The sequence below is a fragment of the Arvicola amphibius genome, chromosome 8, assembly GCF_903992535.2.
Source record: "Arvicola amphibius chromosome 8, mArvAmp1.2, whole genome shotgun sequence".
In the NCBI taxonomy this organism is placed as follows: Eukaryota; Metazoa; Chordata; class Mammalia; order Rodentia; family Cricetidae; genus Arvicola; species Arvicola amphibius.
Genome location: NC_052054.1, coordinates 29,768,057 through 29,786,363, shown reverse-complemented (window position 1 = coordinate 29,786,363; position 18,307 = coordinate 29,768,057). Strand labels below are relative to the sequence as shown.

General features: G+C 38.6%; 1 protein-coding gene across 6 annotated transcripts in view; it reads right to left on the bottom strand.

Annotated features, from left to right (window-relative positions):
* Hbs1l (HBS1 like translational GTPase) overlaps positions 1-18,307 on the bottom strand; it is a 73,155-nt gene that overhangs the window by 39,694 nt on the left and 15,154 nt on the right. The window contains exon 1 of one of the 6 annotated variants that reach the window (XM_038339829.1): positions 17,548-18,148. The exons of 3 other annotated variants lie outside the window; for them this stretch is intronic. Coding sequence is in view for 1 of the 3 variants with exons in the window: in XM_038339827.1 (XP_038195755.1) it covers positions 16,125-17,542 (1,418 nt within the window). In the remaining 2 variants the exon portion in view is untranslated. 2 more of the 6 variants (XM_038339831.1, XM_038339827.1) reach the window with 2 other exon arrangements.

Below are 18,307 nucleotides of genomic sequence, written 5' to 3'. Positions count from 1 at the left end.
TTAAGTGGTAGAGGGGGGGAAGCAAACAGGAACCTCAGTGACTGCTAAGACTAACCAAAATGCTGTGAATGAACAGATGTATGGGGGCTGAGACTCCTTTATGAATGGAAATCCACAAAAAACACTCGATTATATGGCTACAGAGCAGAATTAGTGCACGAGCCATTAAAACACTTGAAGTGACTCAGGACTCATACAGTGAACACAACATGAAGGGCAGGACAGCAGCCGAGTGAAAACGTGAGTGCTCGGCAGAGAGGGCAGCAGAGAGTGTTCACTCGCTTTCCTTGCAGACCAACCACTTCTTCAACCGAGCCAAGTTTCCCACGCATGAACTTGTGGATCAAATCTGTTCAAGCCGATTTGGTCAAATCCCTCATTTTAGGGAAATATTAAATGACTATCCAAGATCACACAGATGGTTAGTGTAACCTTTCCTCATTTCCCCCCAAGGCATCTTCCCTTGTTCCACTGTGTCTTCTGATTCTATCTCCTCAGAATGAGGGACATATGTTCCTAAGCTAAATCAGGGTCATTTTAAAGTAGTCACAAAATAATCTTGAGTCAAGAACCTAGAGGAAATGAAAATGTTGTTCACATCTTGATCCTGTGAATTTATTGAGGCACATCATAAATTACTTAGATACTCTGAAAAGGTAATGCTAAAATCAATCTTTCTGCAAGGCATGGTGGTACACGCCTTTAAATCCAGCTCTTGGGAGGCAAAAGTAGTGAGCTCTAGGCCAGCCTGGTTATAAATCAAGTTCAAGGACATCCAGGGCTACACAGAGAGAATTTGTCTTAAAATTATTATTTAACTATACTATTAGGTTTAATGTTTAAATTTCAAAGTCTCTTAAGAATATACTGAATGAGGTTAGTCTAGCAGTTAGATCCCTCTCTACCCAAATAGATAAAGTTTTAGTATAAAATGATTTTCATTTCTACTGGGAAACTAGATGCATAAGCCGTTGTTCCTCTAGGAAATACCTGGACAGTCTTCTGTTCATTATGAATTTTTGGAGGTAGAAAAGAGGCATTCAGGTCCAGTGAGATGCTGTCAACTTTAGGTCATAGGTAAAACAAAATCCTAAAAGTGACTATCTGAATAATTTCTAAGCAATGTGAAAGGCCTTTGCTGTGCATCTTTGTGCACATACAATGTGTGCGCACACTCACTGGCGCCCTGCTCCCTCCACTCTGAAAACTGTTCTCACTGATGAGTAGAAACCAGTGCCGATTAATCTGCAGGTTGATTTAATAACATTTGCCAAATAGAGGTACCTATCCTCCCACTGAGTGGTTTCAGCTTTACCATAGGTATATGCAGACCTACTGAAATCAGGAGACTTTTTGGGGGGCGGGGAGATCAAGACAGGGTTTTACTGTGCTATGTAGCCCTGACTGTCCTGAAACTCACAACAATCTGCCTGCCTCTGCCTCCCGAGTACTTAAACTAAAGGCATATACCACAACCATCCAGCTAGATGACCTTTTAAGTCTGTGCCTTAAATAACTACCTAGCCTGTTCAATGGGAATCTTTCCTCCATGCAGACATTAACCTTCACATGACTGCAAAATGCTTGAACATAAAAAAAATGCTTGAACATACACTATCACTATGAAGTGCTAAACAATAAAAACTGCTATTTAAGGGGAAAAATCTTCTTAAACACAATCAAAACAACCAAGGAGCTTTTGCCCACCTCTACATAAAACCCACAATAAAATGCAAGAAATACAAGGCAGGTTTTATAGATAAACCTGTAGTATCAGAGTAATTTTAACCTAGACTGGTTCTCAAGCATCGGTGAAAACCCTGGGTTTGTTACCAGCACCACCAGGAAAAAGATAGAAGGAAAGACAGACAGACAGACAGACAGACAGACACGGAGGGAGGGAGGATGTATAGAGTGCACAGAAAGACGCAAGAACACTAATCTGTGCTTTTAATTTAATAATGTAGGTCAGTGAGATGACCTGGCCAGCAGAGGCACCTGCTGCTAAGCACAAGGACCTGAGTTCCATCCCTGGGATCCACCACGGGAGAAGAGAAATGGCCCCTGAAAATTGTCCCCTCCCATGTAGTACCTAGTCCCCACACCAATAAATACTGAAAGGGGTTTAAAATGCATTTACACTTAACGTTTTCAAAGAATAGTAACTAGGTTCTAAAAGCTAATTCATATTTTAAAACACGTGGAAAAGAGAAAACAGGATGCATAACTGCATGGTTAGTATGACCTTAGACCTGAAAGAACACATGTGCAGACTGTGACTGTTTTCTCTGGATAAGAAAACGCTAAGTGACAACTCTTCCCCGACCCAATCTGACACCTTCTTAACTAAGACTAGCCCTCACTGATGCAGCCCAGGCTGGCTGGGGTTGGGAGTGTGCCAGAGCACCCACTTTTGTCTACATCAAAAATATTTTGCTTTCACATCACAGAAGGGTGGCTTGGGAATTTCAAAAGAAGGAATGCTTTTTTCTATTTTTATGCTTCAGAAACATTCAAATTAAATTCATAATTAAACTCCTTTCAGGTGAAACAAATTCTGAACTTTAAGTTTTTCATATCAAAACACCATAAGTTCAAAAACATTTAAGATTAAAAGCAACAACAGGGTTTTCCAGGTACATTTTTTTTTGTTACCAATCATTTTCCTGAAAGTTCATTTCAACACACCAGTCCATATTAATTCACACATTAAGATTTACAAAATTTCAAGAAATTGGTATTGATTTTCAAAAGAAAAACTATTTCAAATAAATCATTTCACTGAATCTAAGCAAACACTGAAATTCTAGTTATCAGAGGTACATTAAGAAAGTACATCAACAAAGCTAGAGACTAGACCACTTCCTTTAACAGTACAGTTGCACTTTGGTCTGAACTATTCATTTCAAAAGAGCTATAGAGCACAAATCCCCATCATATCATCATTCAGTACCCATCTCCAATAACGAGAAGGGAATAAACAAAAAAGAATCGCTGGGACCAGGTTTCAATTTTAAGGAAGTACCATTGACTCCATTTACTGGCGAAAACAGAAACTCCAACATCCAGGGAGATGGCTCAGAGGTTTAAGTGCTTCCTTCAAAAGCCTGAGGACCAAAGTTCAGATCCCTAGAAATCCATCTAAACGCCCAGTGGGGATGCCCAACCACCTGTAATTATGGTGTCCGAGAGCTGGCACAGGGGTTCCTAGACAAGCTGGGTAACAAGCAACAATGAGTAGTTCTGGTTTGACTGCGACCACAGCTCAACGAGTAATGGGGACAAAATGATGGTGGATTCCTTACGTCGCCCCTGGGCATCCACATACAGAGCACACAGGTGCATGTTCACCCACTTGTATACACACACATGCAAAAACATGCATACACACAAGCATATTACACTCACATTCATTCACACACATACAGTAAATTTCAATCTGTGCTTCATAAGTCTTGATACAAACTCTAATACACAAAATAAAAATTATAATTAGAGCAATAACAATTTCTACTAATCATTTAGGAAATAACTTTGATAGTGTGCACTAACAATTATCCTTTAACAAATACAATTGGGTTGGGGGAGACAGAGTGAGCAGAGTGCTCATTGCACAAACAGGGAGATCTGCCGTGAATCCTCAGGACTCACAGAAAAGTCAAGCCAGGACAGGGGTGAACCCCAGGAGTTCACGTGGCAGCCAGCCTAGCCTAACAGGCAAGCCCCTGGGTCTTACTGAGAGAGCATGTTTCAAAGCAGAAGGTGGACAGCTCCTGAGGAGTGACACCAAAGACTGACTTTTGGCACATATGCACATACATACACAAAACATACAAACACACTTGAACAAAAATTACATTATATTTATAAATATTATATTTATTAATATTAGAAATAAATATAAAATTTATTTATATTTATAAACATTATTATTATTATGACTAAAAATTTTGCTTGTTAGGCCAAAAGCACAAGAGCCTAAATAAAAGTCCAAATAAATCCTTATCCCCCTCCCAAAAAAGCCCTCTAGATAAGTACACTGCTGCCCTTCAGCATTCTAGCTTAGGCTTTTGTTTCATTTCTTCTGAACTCTGGCAGATTTCTTGCATATTCCCGTGAATTACCTGCTAGAAATCTCTCCCTAACAATTCACATGGATCTGCTCAGGCACAGTAGGTATGAGCAACATCAAGAAGGCATATTTGAAAACAAACTCAACAATATAGAAGCCAGGTTGATAAGCTCATTTTGTGTGTCAAGAAATGTTGTGATAACTTAATAAATGACACCATTAAACATCACAACTACCCTAAGAACTGTTAATAGCCTGCTTCTAAGATGAAAGTGAACTTGAGGCTGGAGAAACGACTCAGTGGTTAACAGCATTGACCTACAGGATCTGGGTCCAATGCCCAGCACCCACATGGCAGCTCACAACTACCCATTTCCAATGGACCCAACATGCTCCTGTTCCCACAGGTACCAGACCTACAAGTGGTATACAGATATGTAGACAAAATACCCATACATACAAAATAATATCAAGATTAAAAATAAAGGAGCTGGGCAGTGGTGGCGCACCCCTTTAATCCTAGCACGCAAAAAGCAGAGGCACACGGATCTCTGTGAGTTCAAGGCCAGCCTGGTTCACAAGAGCAAGTTTCAGGACAGGTTCCAAAGCTACAGAGAAACTCTGTCTCGAAAAACAAGATGGATGGATGGATGGATGGATGGATGGACGGACGGACGGACGGACGGACGGACGGACAGGCAGACAGATAGATAAAGGGGGCTATGGCAGTGCTAAGTAAACTGTTAGAATGGACATGGACCTAGGTGTCCCTGCTTCTCTACATTACTGTGCAAACTGAGTGAGAATTAGCAACTTCCAGTCACAAATTCAGGAATACTGACCATCTGGATAAAGAAAAAGTCTGAGGAGAAATAAAAATCTCAAGGTATACAAAGCTAGAAACCAGCAAATAGGTTCGCAGGAGCTCAAACCAACAAGCACCCAAACTGTTTTAATGATGTGTGCAAAGTGTTAATTTCATTAACATCTTGTTTAGATGCCATTTAGTTTTCCTGACATGAAACACCTCTCCCCCCCGACACACACACACAAAGAGAGAGAGAGAGCGAGAAAGAGAGAGAGAGAGAGAGAGAGAGAGAGAGAGACTTTCACAAACTCAACCTCATTTTTTTCCACAGTGCTCAGAGAGATCAAAGCCACAGCCTACACATATTGAAAGCAATATACCTTCCAGCCTAGAGCTTCTCTACAGAGAAATAAAAGCCCTATTTGGTAAAGGTATGTTCAAGGATATCCTACAAACAGAGGTAAAACTGGAAATAAGCATATGACATAAAATGAACGAGCTTCTATGTAGAAGACTTAAATGAGCTACAGTACATCCAAATCATAGAATATTATGACTCCATTTTTAAAAACATTTTTCATTTTAAAATGAAAATTCCACTTAAAAAATGAAATAATCACTCTACTAAAAATAGGTTATAAAAAGGTAGGAAACTGAGTATATCTTAGTGTACTCTTTTTAGGAAAAACTCCCCGTATGTTTTTATGTGAATACTTTAAAGAATGCATATTAGAATGCTAAAGAACAGCCAAGTGGCGAAAGCCTATAGGCAATTCAACTAAACAAACCCTGCACAGCAGCCAGCCGAGTGACGCGAGCGCCTCGGTTCTAGACTGGACTGAGAACCAAGCTCAGTCGCCTGTCTCCGGCACTGTCCATCTGCAAGATGCTACGCTCGCAGAGTCACATGGGAGCCTGCTTCTCACAGAAACGGAAGAGCGGGGCGTTTGCAATGCTAATCCCTCACAAAACGCTCCAGGTACCACGAATAAAGTTCTCGGGGGCACCCAGTGGCATCACAACAGTCCAAGAAGTGCCACAGAACTATCCTGGCCACTCATCCACAAGTAAGAGCCTCCAGACAGACTCAAGCCCATCAGTGTAGCATGAAATTCTATACTAAAAAGCTTCAGAGATGCTGTTAGGATTCAAAATTAAATATAAGGAGTAAATGAGTGTAACACTTCTGAAGGGTAACCTCAGTATGTCCAAAACGCTCACAGTAACCAACCCTTCCATCCAGCAGTTGCACTACAGAAAAATACCTTTCAGCAAATGACTGAGACTGCACAAATTTACAGTACTAAATAAATGAGCAATTGAATTCATGAGGCATCTGGTTAAATTAAACCAGACACCTAACAATGGAATACTACAAAACTCTTAAGGGGTTTGGAGACAGAGTTAAGAGCACAGATAGTCCTCTCAGAGGACATGAGTTTAAGTCCCAGCACTCAGGTAAGGTAGCACACAACTGCTTATAACTCCAATTACAGGGGATCCGATGTTCTCTTCTGGCCTCTGTAAGTGTTGCAATCAGGCATGTGTGCACGCGCAAACACAAACATATAAAAATAAAATCTTAGAAAAATAATTCTAAGGAAGCTAGATAAAGTGCTACATGCCTGTAATTACAGCATTTGCAAGGCGAAGATGGGATGGCTGAGAAGCAAGCCCAGGCTCCTCCAAGGCTCTCAAACCTTAAGAGAAAGAGAGCCTGTGTATAACCTTTTATAGATCCTTAATGCTAACATATTTCCTGATTTTTTTTCCTATAAAAGGAATATAAAATAATCAAACGTTGGCTGAACTGAATCTGATTAGTCCTTTCCTTCCCTGTGTCCTTCACTAAAGAACTCAGTAATAAGTAGTATCAAACAAGCATTCAAGTTATTCTATTAAACACCTACTGCAAAAGAATTAAATAATTATATGTAAATATATGATCTAATTATAATACTGGTAATATTTAAAAAGCAAAATTAATTACAACTAAAAAATACTACATAATATTCAAGCAACTTACAACTAAATAACCATTAAGTAAAAAGCTTTAAGGTTCTAAAGTATATTATTTTTAAATTAAGAAATTCATGCTTCAAGTTTTCCAGTGTAGGTGTATATATAAAGAGAATCTTAAAACATCTGAGAACATTACAAACTACTTAAGTTTCTTCACCGTATTCAACCACTTCCTCTCAAAACTCCCACATAATATTAAGCCCAGAGCCATTCTTAAGTTATCTTTACAAGATGTATAAAATTATTATTGTTCCAATAAAAATACTCAGTAATGGATAAATTGGTGACATTTTTCCAAGAAAATACATTTCCAATAGAAAATTAGAAGTCATTTACATATACCTATTTTAACAAACTACAAAACAAGAACTACAGTAAAACTAAATATTATTTAAGTGCATATCTGAAAGGTTATATGGACTCTCATATTAATAACTCTTCATTACAGCAGTCTTCCCGTCAATCACAGGATGGGGTGGGAAAGGAGAAGAGAGACTGCATCCGTAACACCACTCCTAGCTCCCCCATCACCCTGCAGTCCAAGGTAGAAAAGTCAAGGAAAACAAAGGGTCTTACCGCATGTGCTTCCTTCTGGTTCTGCTTGCTTCTTCCATTTCTTGACACCTCTAAGGAAAGCCCTGACAGCTATGCTCCAAGACTATTTTAAATAACACAGCCGACGCAGTCGCAGCAGGGAATACAGACACATTACATGAAGTCTGCTAATAAACAGAGCTACTACCAAAACACGGCATTTATTTACTTATTTTGAGGTAGGGACTCTCTACATAAGCCTGGTTATCTCACTATGTAGACCTGGCTGGCTGAGATCTCAGAGAGATCTGTCTTACTCTGCCTCCAGAGTGCCGGGATTAAGGGTGTGCACCACCACAAATGAGAGGAGGAAAATACACCAGAAAAGATTATTCCATGATTTAATGCCTTCTCCCACAAGCTCTTTTAACAGCTCACTCATATGAACGGTAACAGAATTGTATCAAGAACCCATTCTTAGGCTACAGTATGATTTAATATACACGATAACACAATTATCACTATCTTAGAAATTACACTTGGTCTACAAGAGCTAGTTCCAGGACAGGCTCTAGAAACTACAGGGAAACCCTGTCTCGAAAAACCAAAAGAAATTACACTTATTACTATAAAAGATAAAAGGTGAGCCAAATGGTGGTGGTGGTGGTGGCACACACCTTTAATCCCAGCACTCGGGAGACAGATTTCTGTGAGTTTGAGGTCAGCCTGGTCTACAAGAGCTAGTTCCAAGTCAGGCTCCAAAGCTACAGAGAAACCCTGTCTTGAAGAACCAAGAAAAAAAAAGGTAAAAGTTTTATGCTCTGCCTCCAAGAAAGAAACAAAATATTTACAAAGCTGTACTAGGTATGAGCCAAGAACAGAATACAGCAAGGTCAAGAACACAAGATGGCCCCAGTTCAGCCCTACACGCACTCCATTCTTCAACGGTGCTGTTGAAATGTGAAATTCCAGTGGCCGGACAGATGGCTCAGCAGTTAAGAGCGAGCTTGTCCTCCTCATGCATGAACTCAGGCTCTACTCTGAGCACACGTTGAGTAAACCACTGTAGCTTTGGCTCCAGGGGAATCTGACGCCATCCTCTTGTCTCCATGGGGACCTGCATCCATGTGCACATGCAACCCTACCACACATACATCCTTTAAAATATGAAATACATTTTAAAGCTAAAATAAATAAGCAGAACTTCCTCTTTCTCAAATAAAAAATATTCAAACATGCCAAGACAGAGATTATAGGAAGACACTCTAAGAATAATAAAAAAATAAAAAAAACAGCTTAAAAGCACATGAAGAATATAGAACATGAATGAGAGAAGAAATTGTTACCATATGTAATACAGTAAAAAGACTGTGGCTAAAAAGAGTTTAAAAATGAAAGAAAAGGTTTTTAAAACAAGAGAAAGGAGGCTGGAGTAGCAGTTACTGAGCACTCCTCATCCTCCACAGGACCTGCTTCCCAGCATCCGGTGGGGGCATACAACCACCTGCACCTCATTCCAGGGGTTTTGATGCCTTCTCCTGCTCTCAGCAGGCCCCAGGCACCCACATATACAGTACAGCCAAGGACTCAAACATACAGAAGAAGAAGAAGAAAATAAAATCAAGGAGACGAGGAAGATCCGAAAGAAAGCTCAGGGGAAGAGAGGAAGGGTAGAACAGTGCTACAGAAATAAAGGCCACAACAGACTCAGACTAGCTAGCTGTGCAAACGGGAAATATTCCCACAGATTTGTCCATTTAAAGAGCAGGTTCCCAGCTGATGGCAGTGCTTTGGAAGGTTCTGGAATTTTTCAGAGATGGACCCTCACTGAAAGTGGGTCATAAGAGGACAGAAACAGGGTTTAAAACCTGTGCTGCTAGCCTTGTGGATTTAACCCACAAACCATGAAACCAAATACTCGCTTAAGCTGCTTAGTAGGTTCATCACAGCAACAAAAACAGTAACTAGTTCACTAAAAACACACAAGAGAACATCTGGGAGTTATTCCAGGCAAACAAGGGGGCTCCATCTCTTATTTGTCATGAAAAATAGAAGCCATAAAATCATGATCATGTACTACTAACTCAAAAAACATTTTGCAGTATTCTGAAAGGAAGATAAGAAAAAGGATTCAATGTAAAAAAACAAAGAGGGTCTAATATTAAGACGTCAATTTATTTAAAAATAACTGAGGGCTGGGTATGGTGATAGAGACCTGTAATTCCACCACTGAGAAGGTTGAGGTAGGAGGATCTGAGTTTGAGAGAGCCATCCTCAACTACACAGCAAGTTATAAACCAACAACTGTAAACTAATTTTATGAATGGATATCATCTTAAATAAAATGATAGCAAAAAGAAACTAGCACATTAGAGAATATTCAATGTGCTGCATTATCAGACTAAACTTGATATTAGAAGATCTATTAGAATACTAATAATGCTTAATGTTATCTAAAGCCATCTGTATCCATGGAGACAGTGTTTTCTTGTCTCCAAGGGCATTTTGTAATCATTAAACAACTTTCCTCAAAAACTTAAACAGGGGAAGAAAGCTATTTGAAAGATAACACAGAAAAACAAAACTATTGCCAGGCGTGGTGGCGCACACCTTTAATCCCAGCACTTGGGAGGCAGAAGCAGGTGATCTCTTTGAGTTTGAAGCCATCCTGGTCTATAGAATGAGTTCCTGAACAGCCAGGACGGTTATATAGAGAAACCTTGTCTCGGAAAACAAAAAAAAACCAAAAACAAAAACAAAAAAGCAGGGAGGGAGGGAGAAAGGGAGGCAAAGAAAGGAAAGAGAGGGGGGGAAGGAGCAAGGGAAAAGGAGAAGAGAGGAAGGGAGGGGAGAAGAGAAAGGAAAGAAAGTAAGTCAGTCTATAAAAAACTGAACAGAAATTCAAAGCTACAGGACCTAAAAATGTATTAGTAGAGCCCCAAGATAGAGAACAATTTAGTATATGTCACAACAGGTCTAATAAGAAACCTTTCTATAAAGAGGAAAGACGCTAGTAGGGAAACCAAATTTATTGTGTTAGCCCTCAATGTCACTGAATCAAAGACACAAAAGTTAAAAATAAAAGAATCTGTTAAAGGTATTAAAAACTGAATTACTCTATATTAATTAATATAACGAATCAGAACTTCCAAACAAAAGGTCTTAAGAAAAAAAGACAAATTTGATTTAAAAACTGAAAAAAATTTATCTTCTAAGATATACCCTAAGAGCTGAAAGTAAAGGTACACACCTTGTTATCCCAGCACCTGGGAGGCTGAGGCAGGAATGGTTAGAGCTAGAGCCAGCACGGGCTACACAGTGAATCTAGGCCAACATGGACAACAGAATAAAACTGTCTAAACAAAGCCAAAATTTAACACATGGCAAAATATGAATCAAAAGTAACAACTATTATAAAGACTAATATATGTAGCATATATATACACACACATATCCCTAAAACTTACTAAAGTTAAAGCAGAAAAAAGTATATGAAAATTAAGAAATAACAGCTTTAAAAACAATACAAATAACTTAAAAATATGGAAAAGCAATAGAAAAAGTACGTATCCGCAGGTGTGATAACAATTTCCTATGGGGTGGAAATAAAAGAATACATGAGGTACAAATGCATACGAAGACACCATAACCCAGGATATTATAAAACTCTGTATGAACTCTGGTCTGAAGAGAACATAGTCAGGTACAAGAGGGGAGGGGGAAAGAAGAGGCTCAAGGAGGTGTGCACAGTGTAACACTAAACATATCAGAAGAAGGGCTTAAAAAAGAAAAGCAGAAAAATTTGGCGCTGGGCTCTGATTCTTCTGCATGGACGGGCTCTGTGGGAGCCTTCTCAGCTTGGTCGATCACCTTCCTGGACCTGGGGGGAGTTGGGAGGACCTTGGACTTAGCATAGAGTGGGGAACCCTGATGGCTCCTTGGCCTTGAGAGGGAGGGAGGGGAGGTATGGGTGGAGGGAAGGGGAGGGAAGGGGGAGAAGGAGGGGCGGGAAGGGGGAGGAGGAGCGGAGGGAGGGGGAGGAGGAGGGAAGGAGATGGAAATTTTTAAATATATAAAAAAAAATAAACCATGAGAAAGAAAAAAAAAAGAAAAATTAGGCAAAAAAAAAAAGAATACATGAACACTTCAGAAAATTTACTCTGGGTCTAGTGTATGAAATACTTTTAGAGAAAAATGCACTGAATCAAGAGACTACTTAGATGTTGCTGTAGTTCTTCAAAGCTAGAAGTCTTGAAAGAAATCACTAAAGATGGGGAATAGTGAATCAGATCCCCTTGATTCAAGGACCCCAAATCTGGGTATTCAAATTTTCACTACCATATATCTGCAACCCCAAATCACCACTCAGGGCACTGCGGACATCACTTTCAGACTTGCATGGAACACTGAACACTGAATTAGAGCCATCAACAGCTAAGTTCCTAGGTGAGAGCAAACACAGCAACACTATTCTCTTGTTTCAGCTCTAGTACTGAAAATGTGCTTTTCAGGGTTCATTTGCTCTCATGGTTTTCTATTTTTGCCTTCTTGGAAGAATACTGATATGCCTAAAACCCCTAGGCATTATGAATACAAAGTGAATGTTAGATGAAGTAGTACTTTATGAATCTCTGTGAGCTCAATGTCAATGTATTAATGAGATACAGTAATATATACTAAATAATGTATCTTTAATAGAGGCACGTGTAAAACAAAGTTATATGCTGAGTGGTTGATGGACATGCAACCAGTGGCTTATCAATTACAGGACACAGTGATCATATATGTCATATAGAAAGAATGTCTCAGTATATCCTAATTCAGTATTTGCCATCACTCAGTGAAATGATTACCCCAAGTAAGAAGAACTGACACTATCTGCATGCATATATGCATACATAAATGCTTCCTCATACATTAGACATAAGTGTGGCAGGCAGACATAAGTGTGCTGGCAATCAGTTATAAGTAGCAGGTCAGGGAGAAAGGAATCAAAGATGATGCTAGGTTTCTGATCTGAGACACAGATCGTGGGACTTCTAAGACAGGAAAAAAACAAGGAAGCAGCACTTCAGATGGGGAAAAGAAAGACATCAGTTTCAGGATTACATGTGCTACAACTTGCTATAAATACATGTCTACATCTACCCACCTCTTTGAAGTAGGAATCCTCACACTGTTACCTTGGCATGTCACCTGCATCTAAAATGTTCTGCTTTCAATAGCACAATATAACCCAAGCATGACAAGGCAGGAAATATGTACTCAATTCTTACTCCTTCCACCATAATCTCTGAAATCAATATTCACCTAACTCCTAACCTGTATGGTTAATTATGTTTCTTTATGACTCATAAAATATCAAATAACACACATATACATGCATGCACGCACACACATCCTACAGAAAAGAAGAACTACAAATGATGAAAATATTAGAAGAAATTCTTCACACCAAGATGGACTGTTTTTAGTTCATTTATAGAGACATGAAACAGTAGTACTTTCCACATTAATTACAAAATACCATTCTGAAGTATCAAATTTCTATAGAAACTTCTCAGGGGTAAGTACCTAACTTAAGAAAACTGCAGAATTGTTATTTCTTTCAACATAGCTTTTATAAAAATGTACATATACACTCAGAATGTGACATGTTTCCAACAGCCTGAAAAATCACTTACACAATTATCAAGTTTTATATAATTATAGGTACAAACGTAATAGAAATTCCTATTAATTCCTCCCTTTCTAGCCAACATTATCTTTGTTTACACACATTCCATTACTAAAATAACAGAAAACAATTTCTAAGCTACTACAGAACTCATTTTATAAACAAATATTTATGTATTTACTATAAATTTTATCAACAAATATATATTGTGTATATATATTTGTGAACATAAAAGAGAAAATTGATGATGCATCATTTTTCCAATATTTAATAATCCAAATATAGGTTCAAGGCCAATCTAAAAAATAGCAGCCACTTACAAACTTGTTCTTTTTCTCTGCACTGTATTATCTTTAGTGCTTCCTTTTATATCCAAAGCGCCTTCCTGACATTATCACTGGGGTGACAACTAGATGCAGGATGGCCCAGACACAGCAAGAAAGAAAGGTTGAAAGCCAAGGAGGTAAATAGGTGAGAATGCAAATGGGAAAAAGGAAAAGCTAAGTGTTCTGTACTGAATGAATTCCTGGTTCTGGACAGTTAGTTTTAAGAATTCTGTCCTTTACAATGTCAGAACAAAACACCCATGGACACAATAGAACAAAAAGAGCAAAAAGCAAAAATTTTGAACATTTTTCACATCATTTAGGACTAATTTTATTGTATTCCTATGTAAATAGATATCTAATCATAACACAAACAGAAATGGCTTTGTTTGTCACCATGAATATCTGAAATAGAAAATAAAGTAAGCCTTACACACTCAACATCCCTGAGCTACGAAGACAGCAATTGGTCAATGAGCAGCAGCCAGTACACATTCAGTATAAACACGCTAACAACAGTTTATTTATCAATGAGCACACCTCTTTGTCAAGGACCATGGCCACAAGTGGAAGCAGCAAAGAAGTTTCTTGGCTTCACCCTCTGAGTCTCAGAAACTGACATTCCCACAGCCAAAAGGGCAAGGCCTTGTCAAGCACATGTCTGACAGTCTAGTAGCCAAGACAAGTGGTAGTTTCAATCCTAATCAGCCAACAAAGGGACACACGGTTCACTTAAAACAGTACAGTTCTCAAAGTATTGTTTTTCTTCTTGAAAATTACTGTCATTAAAAAGTAAAATAATACTTTCACACTCTTCAGTGTGGATTAAGTGAGAATTTGTGGCTTTATGTGCAAAGAGAACCACTCTATCCGGAGTGACGATGCGTCACAAATGCTCAGAATACAGTTCCACTCTAAAGGGGACACTGCCTATACATAACTCTAATTAGTAAGTCACATACAGAAGTCAGCTACTGAACTGATGGTGAAAGACTAGACAACCAAGCCGGGCGGCGGTGGCGCACGCCTTTAATCCCAGCACTCGGGAGGCAGAGGCAGGCGGATCTCTGAGTTCGAGGCCAGCCTGGTCTACAAGAGCTAGTTCCAGGACAGGCTCTAGAAACTACAGGGAAATCCTGTCTCAAAAGAACCACAAAAAAAAAAAAAAAAAAAAAAAAAAAAAAAAAAAAAAAAAAAAAAAAAAAAAAAAAAAGACTAGACAACCAAAGAGTAGCTGGGGGTAACCCAAATGTTAATGCTAATCCTAAAATGTATATTCTGGTTTTTACAATCACCTAGACATTATAAACAATGAAATACTCAGTTATGAATACTATGTGGGACTCGTGCTGTGGCTCAGAAGAATATTGGCTATGGCAGTATCATGTACAGCTAAAACTACTGGAAAAAATTGAATACACACACACACACACACACACACACACACACACACCACACAAATAAAATCAAGGAATAGTGAAGTAGTTTCCAGAAAAAAAATATTCCTATTTAGATGGCAGCTACTCAATGTTCACTAAGGAATAGCTTTATGCAAGAAATATAAACACTACTTTTTATCATTCTAGGCAAAAGGTTATTATCCCTGATAAGTAATTTTCCTTGATATTCCTGATTATTAGAAATTAAGTTGGTCATATATATTTGGCAGACATAAGTACCACCTGGAGACCATCTAGAACCACATTCCCAAGGGATCCTCAGAAACCAACTCAGACATCTAAAAAGCAGTAACAGTGGCTGTGTTTAGAAAATCTTCTCTAGGTGATTCCCAAATTCTAAGACCAGCGCAATTGAAGACATATCCTTCTCCTACTGACTACAAGCACTCTCATGGGATCTGCCACCTCTGATGGGTCACTGCCAGGCATACAGTCATCAGGAGCAAAAAGGAAGGGTCCATATCTCCTTATTTACTGTAAAAAAAACTATTAAAGAAATCTGGCAAAAACCTATTAAAATAACATGCAAACATACTTCCAAACACTTTTTATATGTTTATTTTAAAGAAGATGCCTTCAAAATCTATAAAATATATAATGTATAAAAATAAGTTATGTATTAGTTCAGCTGCAATATATACATGGTCCCTTAAAAGATTTTTATCTTATCATTAAAAATACACCTCAACCATAATTCATAGTACTTTCAAAAATCAAGAATTTCAAAAATTTCTAATAGGAAAGTTGTAGTAGTCACCTAAGAAAAATAATAAAACTAGGAATGATGCCAATAATATTTGAAAATATAAGCATATCTCAACTATGCTATGCATTCTAAGAACAAATTTCATACAATAAGCCCAAGTAGTTGCACATTCATTTACGAAAAAAAAGCACAAAATAGTTCATAGAAAAAAAATCTCATAAAACTTAAGAAAGTTGTTTGTCAAATGAAACATCTGAGGTTCAATTCAATGTTTCCATATACACATTGTAAACATACTCTATGAGCTAGCATTCAAATGAAACCAGTCATTACTCCAAAAAGACATCATTTAAAAAAAAACTCTCAGTGCAAAAATCCTTACCAACTTAAGTTGTTAAAATGGACTTAAGACAATTTTAATAAAAATCACAATTTGATCCCATAATCGAAAATGATCCTACAGAGACTTTACATTAAGATTAAAAAGCTTGCAACAGTAACCGAGTTTTCCTCTCATTACTATTCTCTAGCAAATGCTTTCTTCTGATTGGCTTTTACAATGTCATCCGGGGATGCTGATTTGAAGTCAAATGGCGTTATTGCTACAAGAGGACTCATTTCTTTGTCGGACACATCTTGAACTTGTCTGCTATAAAGGAAAGTCTTGTAGAGGTCAAGAGTGCGCCTCTTGCAGCTCTTCAGCGGGTAACGAAGACACAGCGTTGAAGCAAAAGCTGAAGGCCTAGCAGCGAGAGCCTTGGTCCACGCCAGAGACAACGGTGCTTTCTTAGCAAGGGAGCCTCTTTTAGTTTTCTTACTATCCTTAGTAGAACTGGAATTTTTCCCTAACTTTGAAGTTAGAACTTTAGTGTCTGCTGTTGGAGCAACTGATGGGTCAACTACAGGCTTTGAAACAAACTCTGGAGTTTTTATCAGGACACTAAGATCAATATTTGAATCAATTGCAGGATTCCTCAATTCAGATAAACTGAGCTCAAAGGAATCTCTCTTAATCGGAGAGTTGTCTAGTTCAATCGTTTTTGCAATCAAATCAGAAAGGGACAAATTCTCCAGGTCTCTTGTGGGAGAAGTTTTGGAAAATGCCAACGATGACAGGGATCCTGTTAACTCTGATACTTCATTAGAAGACGGAGAGCGGTTTGCCAGCTGTGACAGGGAAAGGGATCCCAAGCCAGCAGATGACTGGTTACACAGGTCGGACAAAGCAAAGCACTGGCTAGGACTGTTTTCTCTGTGTTCCTCAACCAGCTCAGCTAGGGATAGACTTTCACACTGGGAAAATGGTAAACTGTTATTCTTTACAATATTATTCTTGGTACTTTGTCCAGCTTCGGTGTTTATACTGGGATTAAAATTATTTTCCAATGAGACAGGTAAGTGCAACGGGTTATTTAAACTTCCCAAGATGGTCTGCACTGGCATGCTTTGAAAATCAGGTAGCACACTGCTTTGAACACCCAGAGAACCACTGGCTGCTATGTTCCCTCTCATTAAGGACTTTAAGTCTGGTACTCCTTTGAAAGTGAAATCCTCCTCGGGAGCACGCTCAGATGCAGGAGCATCTGGAGTCTTACAAGGCCCACTCTGCAGACTGACTGTGGGGGGCAGACTGACTGTGGAAGACAGACTGGCTGACGGCTGGCGTGCACAAGGATCTCTTGGCATATCATCAGTCAGGGGTGTCAGGGACAGCTCCTTTGTTAACTTACATGATTCTAGCTCCTTTTCACTTTGAGGTCTGTCAAGTTTCTTTTTTCTATGAAGTAAATAGTGACTTGGCACAAGTGAAGAATTATGTGATCCATATTTTGCTATTGCACTAGAACAATCAAAAGATTTGCTACTGCTATCCAAATGATTTTCTGATTGAGGGCAAGAATTTTCAACTGAAACTTCATTAGAAGAAAATAAGACTCCTTACCTTACAAGAGCCATTAATGTTCAGATGAGCGAGTTCACATTTGCAGAAGACAGTCACAGCAACCAAAAGGAGACATGAAATAAGGCATTTAATTACTAAGTGCTTCCTTTGATTACAACTAAAGCGATACATGTTCATTATTTAGCAACAGGGACAATGAGGAAAACAAAAGAGGAATAGTACCTCTAACAACCTAAGATGACCTTCACACTATTTTCACTGCTGTATGTGAGTAAACATTCTAATTTCCATGGATTTATCATGGAATCATAGATTTCATGAATGTGAAGCTCTATCACAGTGAAATTGCCATGATTACCATTTTAAAACTTTTTAAACTTTTAAAACTTTAAATTTTAAAGCTTTTAAAACTTCTTTTAAAATATAAAAACTGGGTTCATTTTTCTCTGTATTTTAATACATTAAAAACAACAGGCAAACACCACCTGTGATTTTCTGTGTTCTAGGGATACTTTATTAATAGAGAAGACATAATCATTACAATCAATTAAAAGTACGTCTGAGCTGGGTGGTAGTGGTGCACACCTTTAATCCCAGCACTCGGGAGGCAGAGGCAGGAGGATCTCTGTGAGTTCGAGGCCATCCTGGTCTACACCAGAGCTAGTTCCAGGACAGACTCCAAAGGCTACAGAAAAACCCTGTCTCGAAAAACCTAAAAAGAAAAAAAAAGTACGCCTGAGCCCCAATCCCCACATACAGAAACATACTGATTTCACAGAGGTAGGCTGCGTGCAATTTT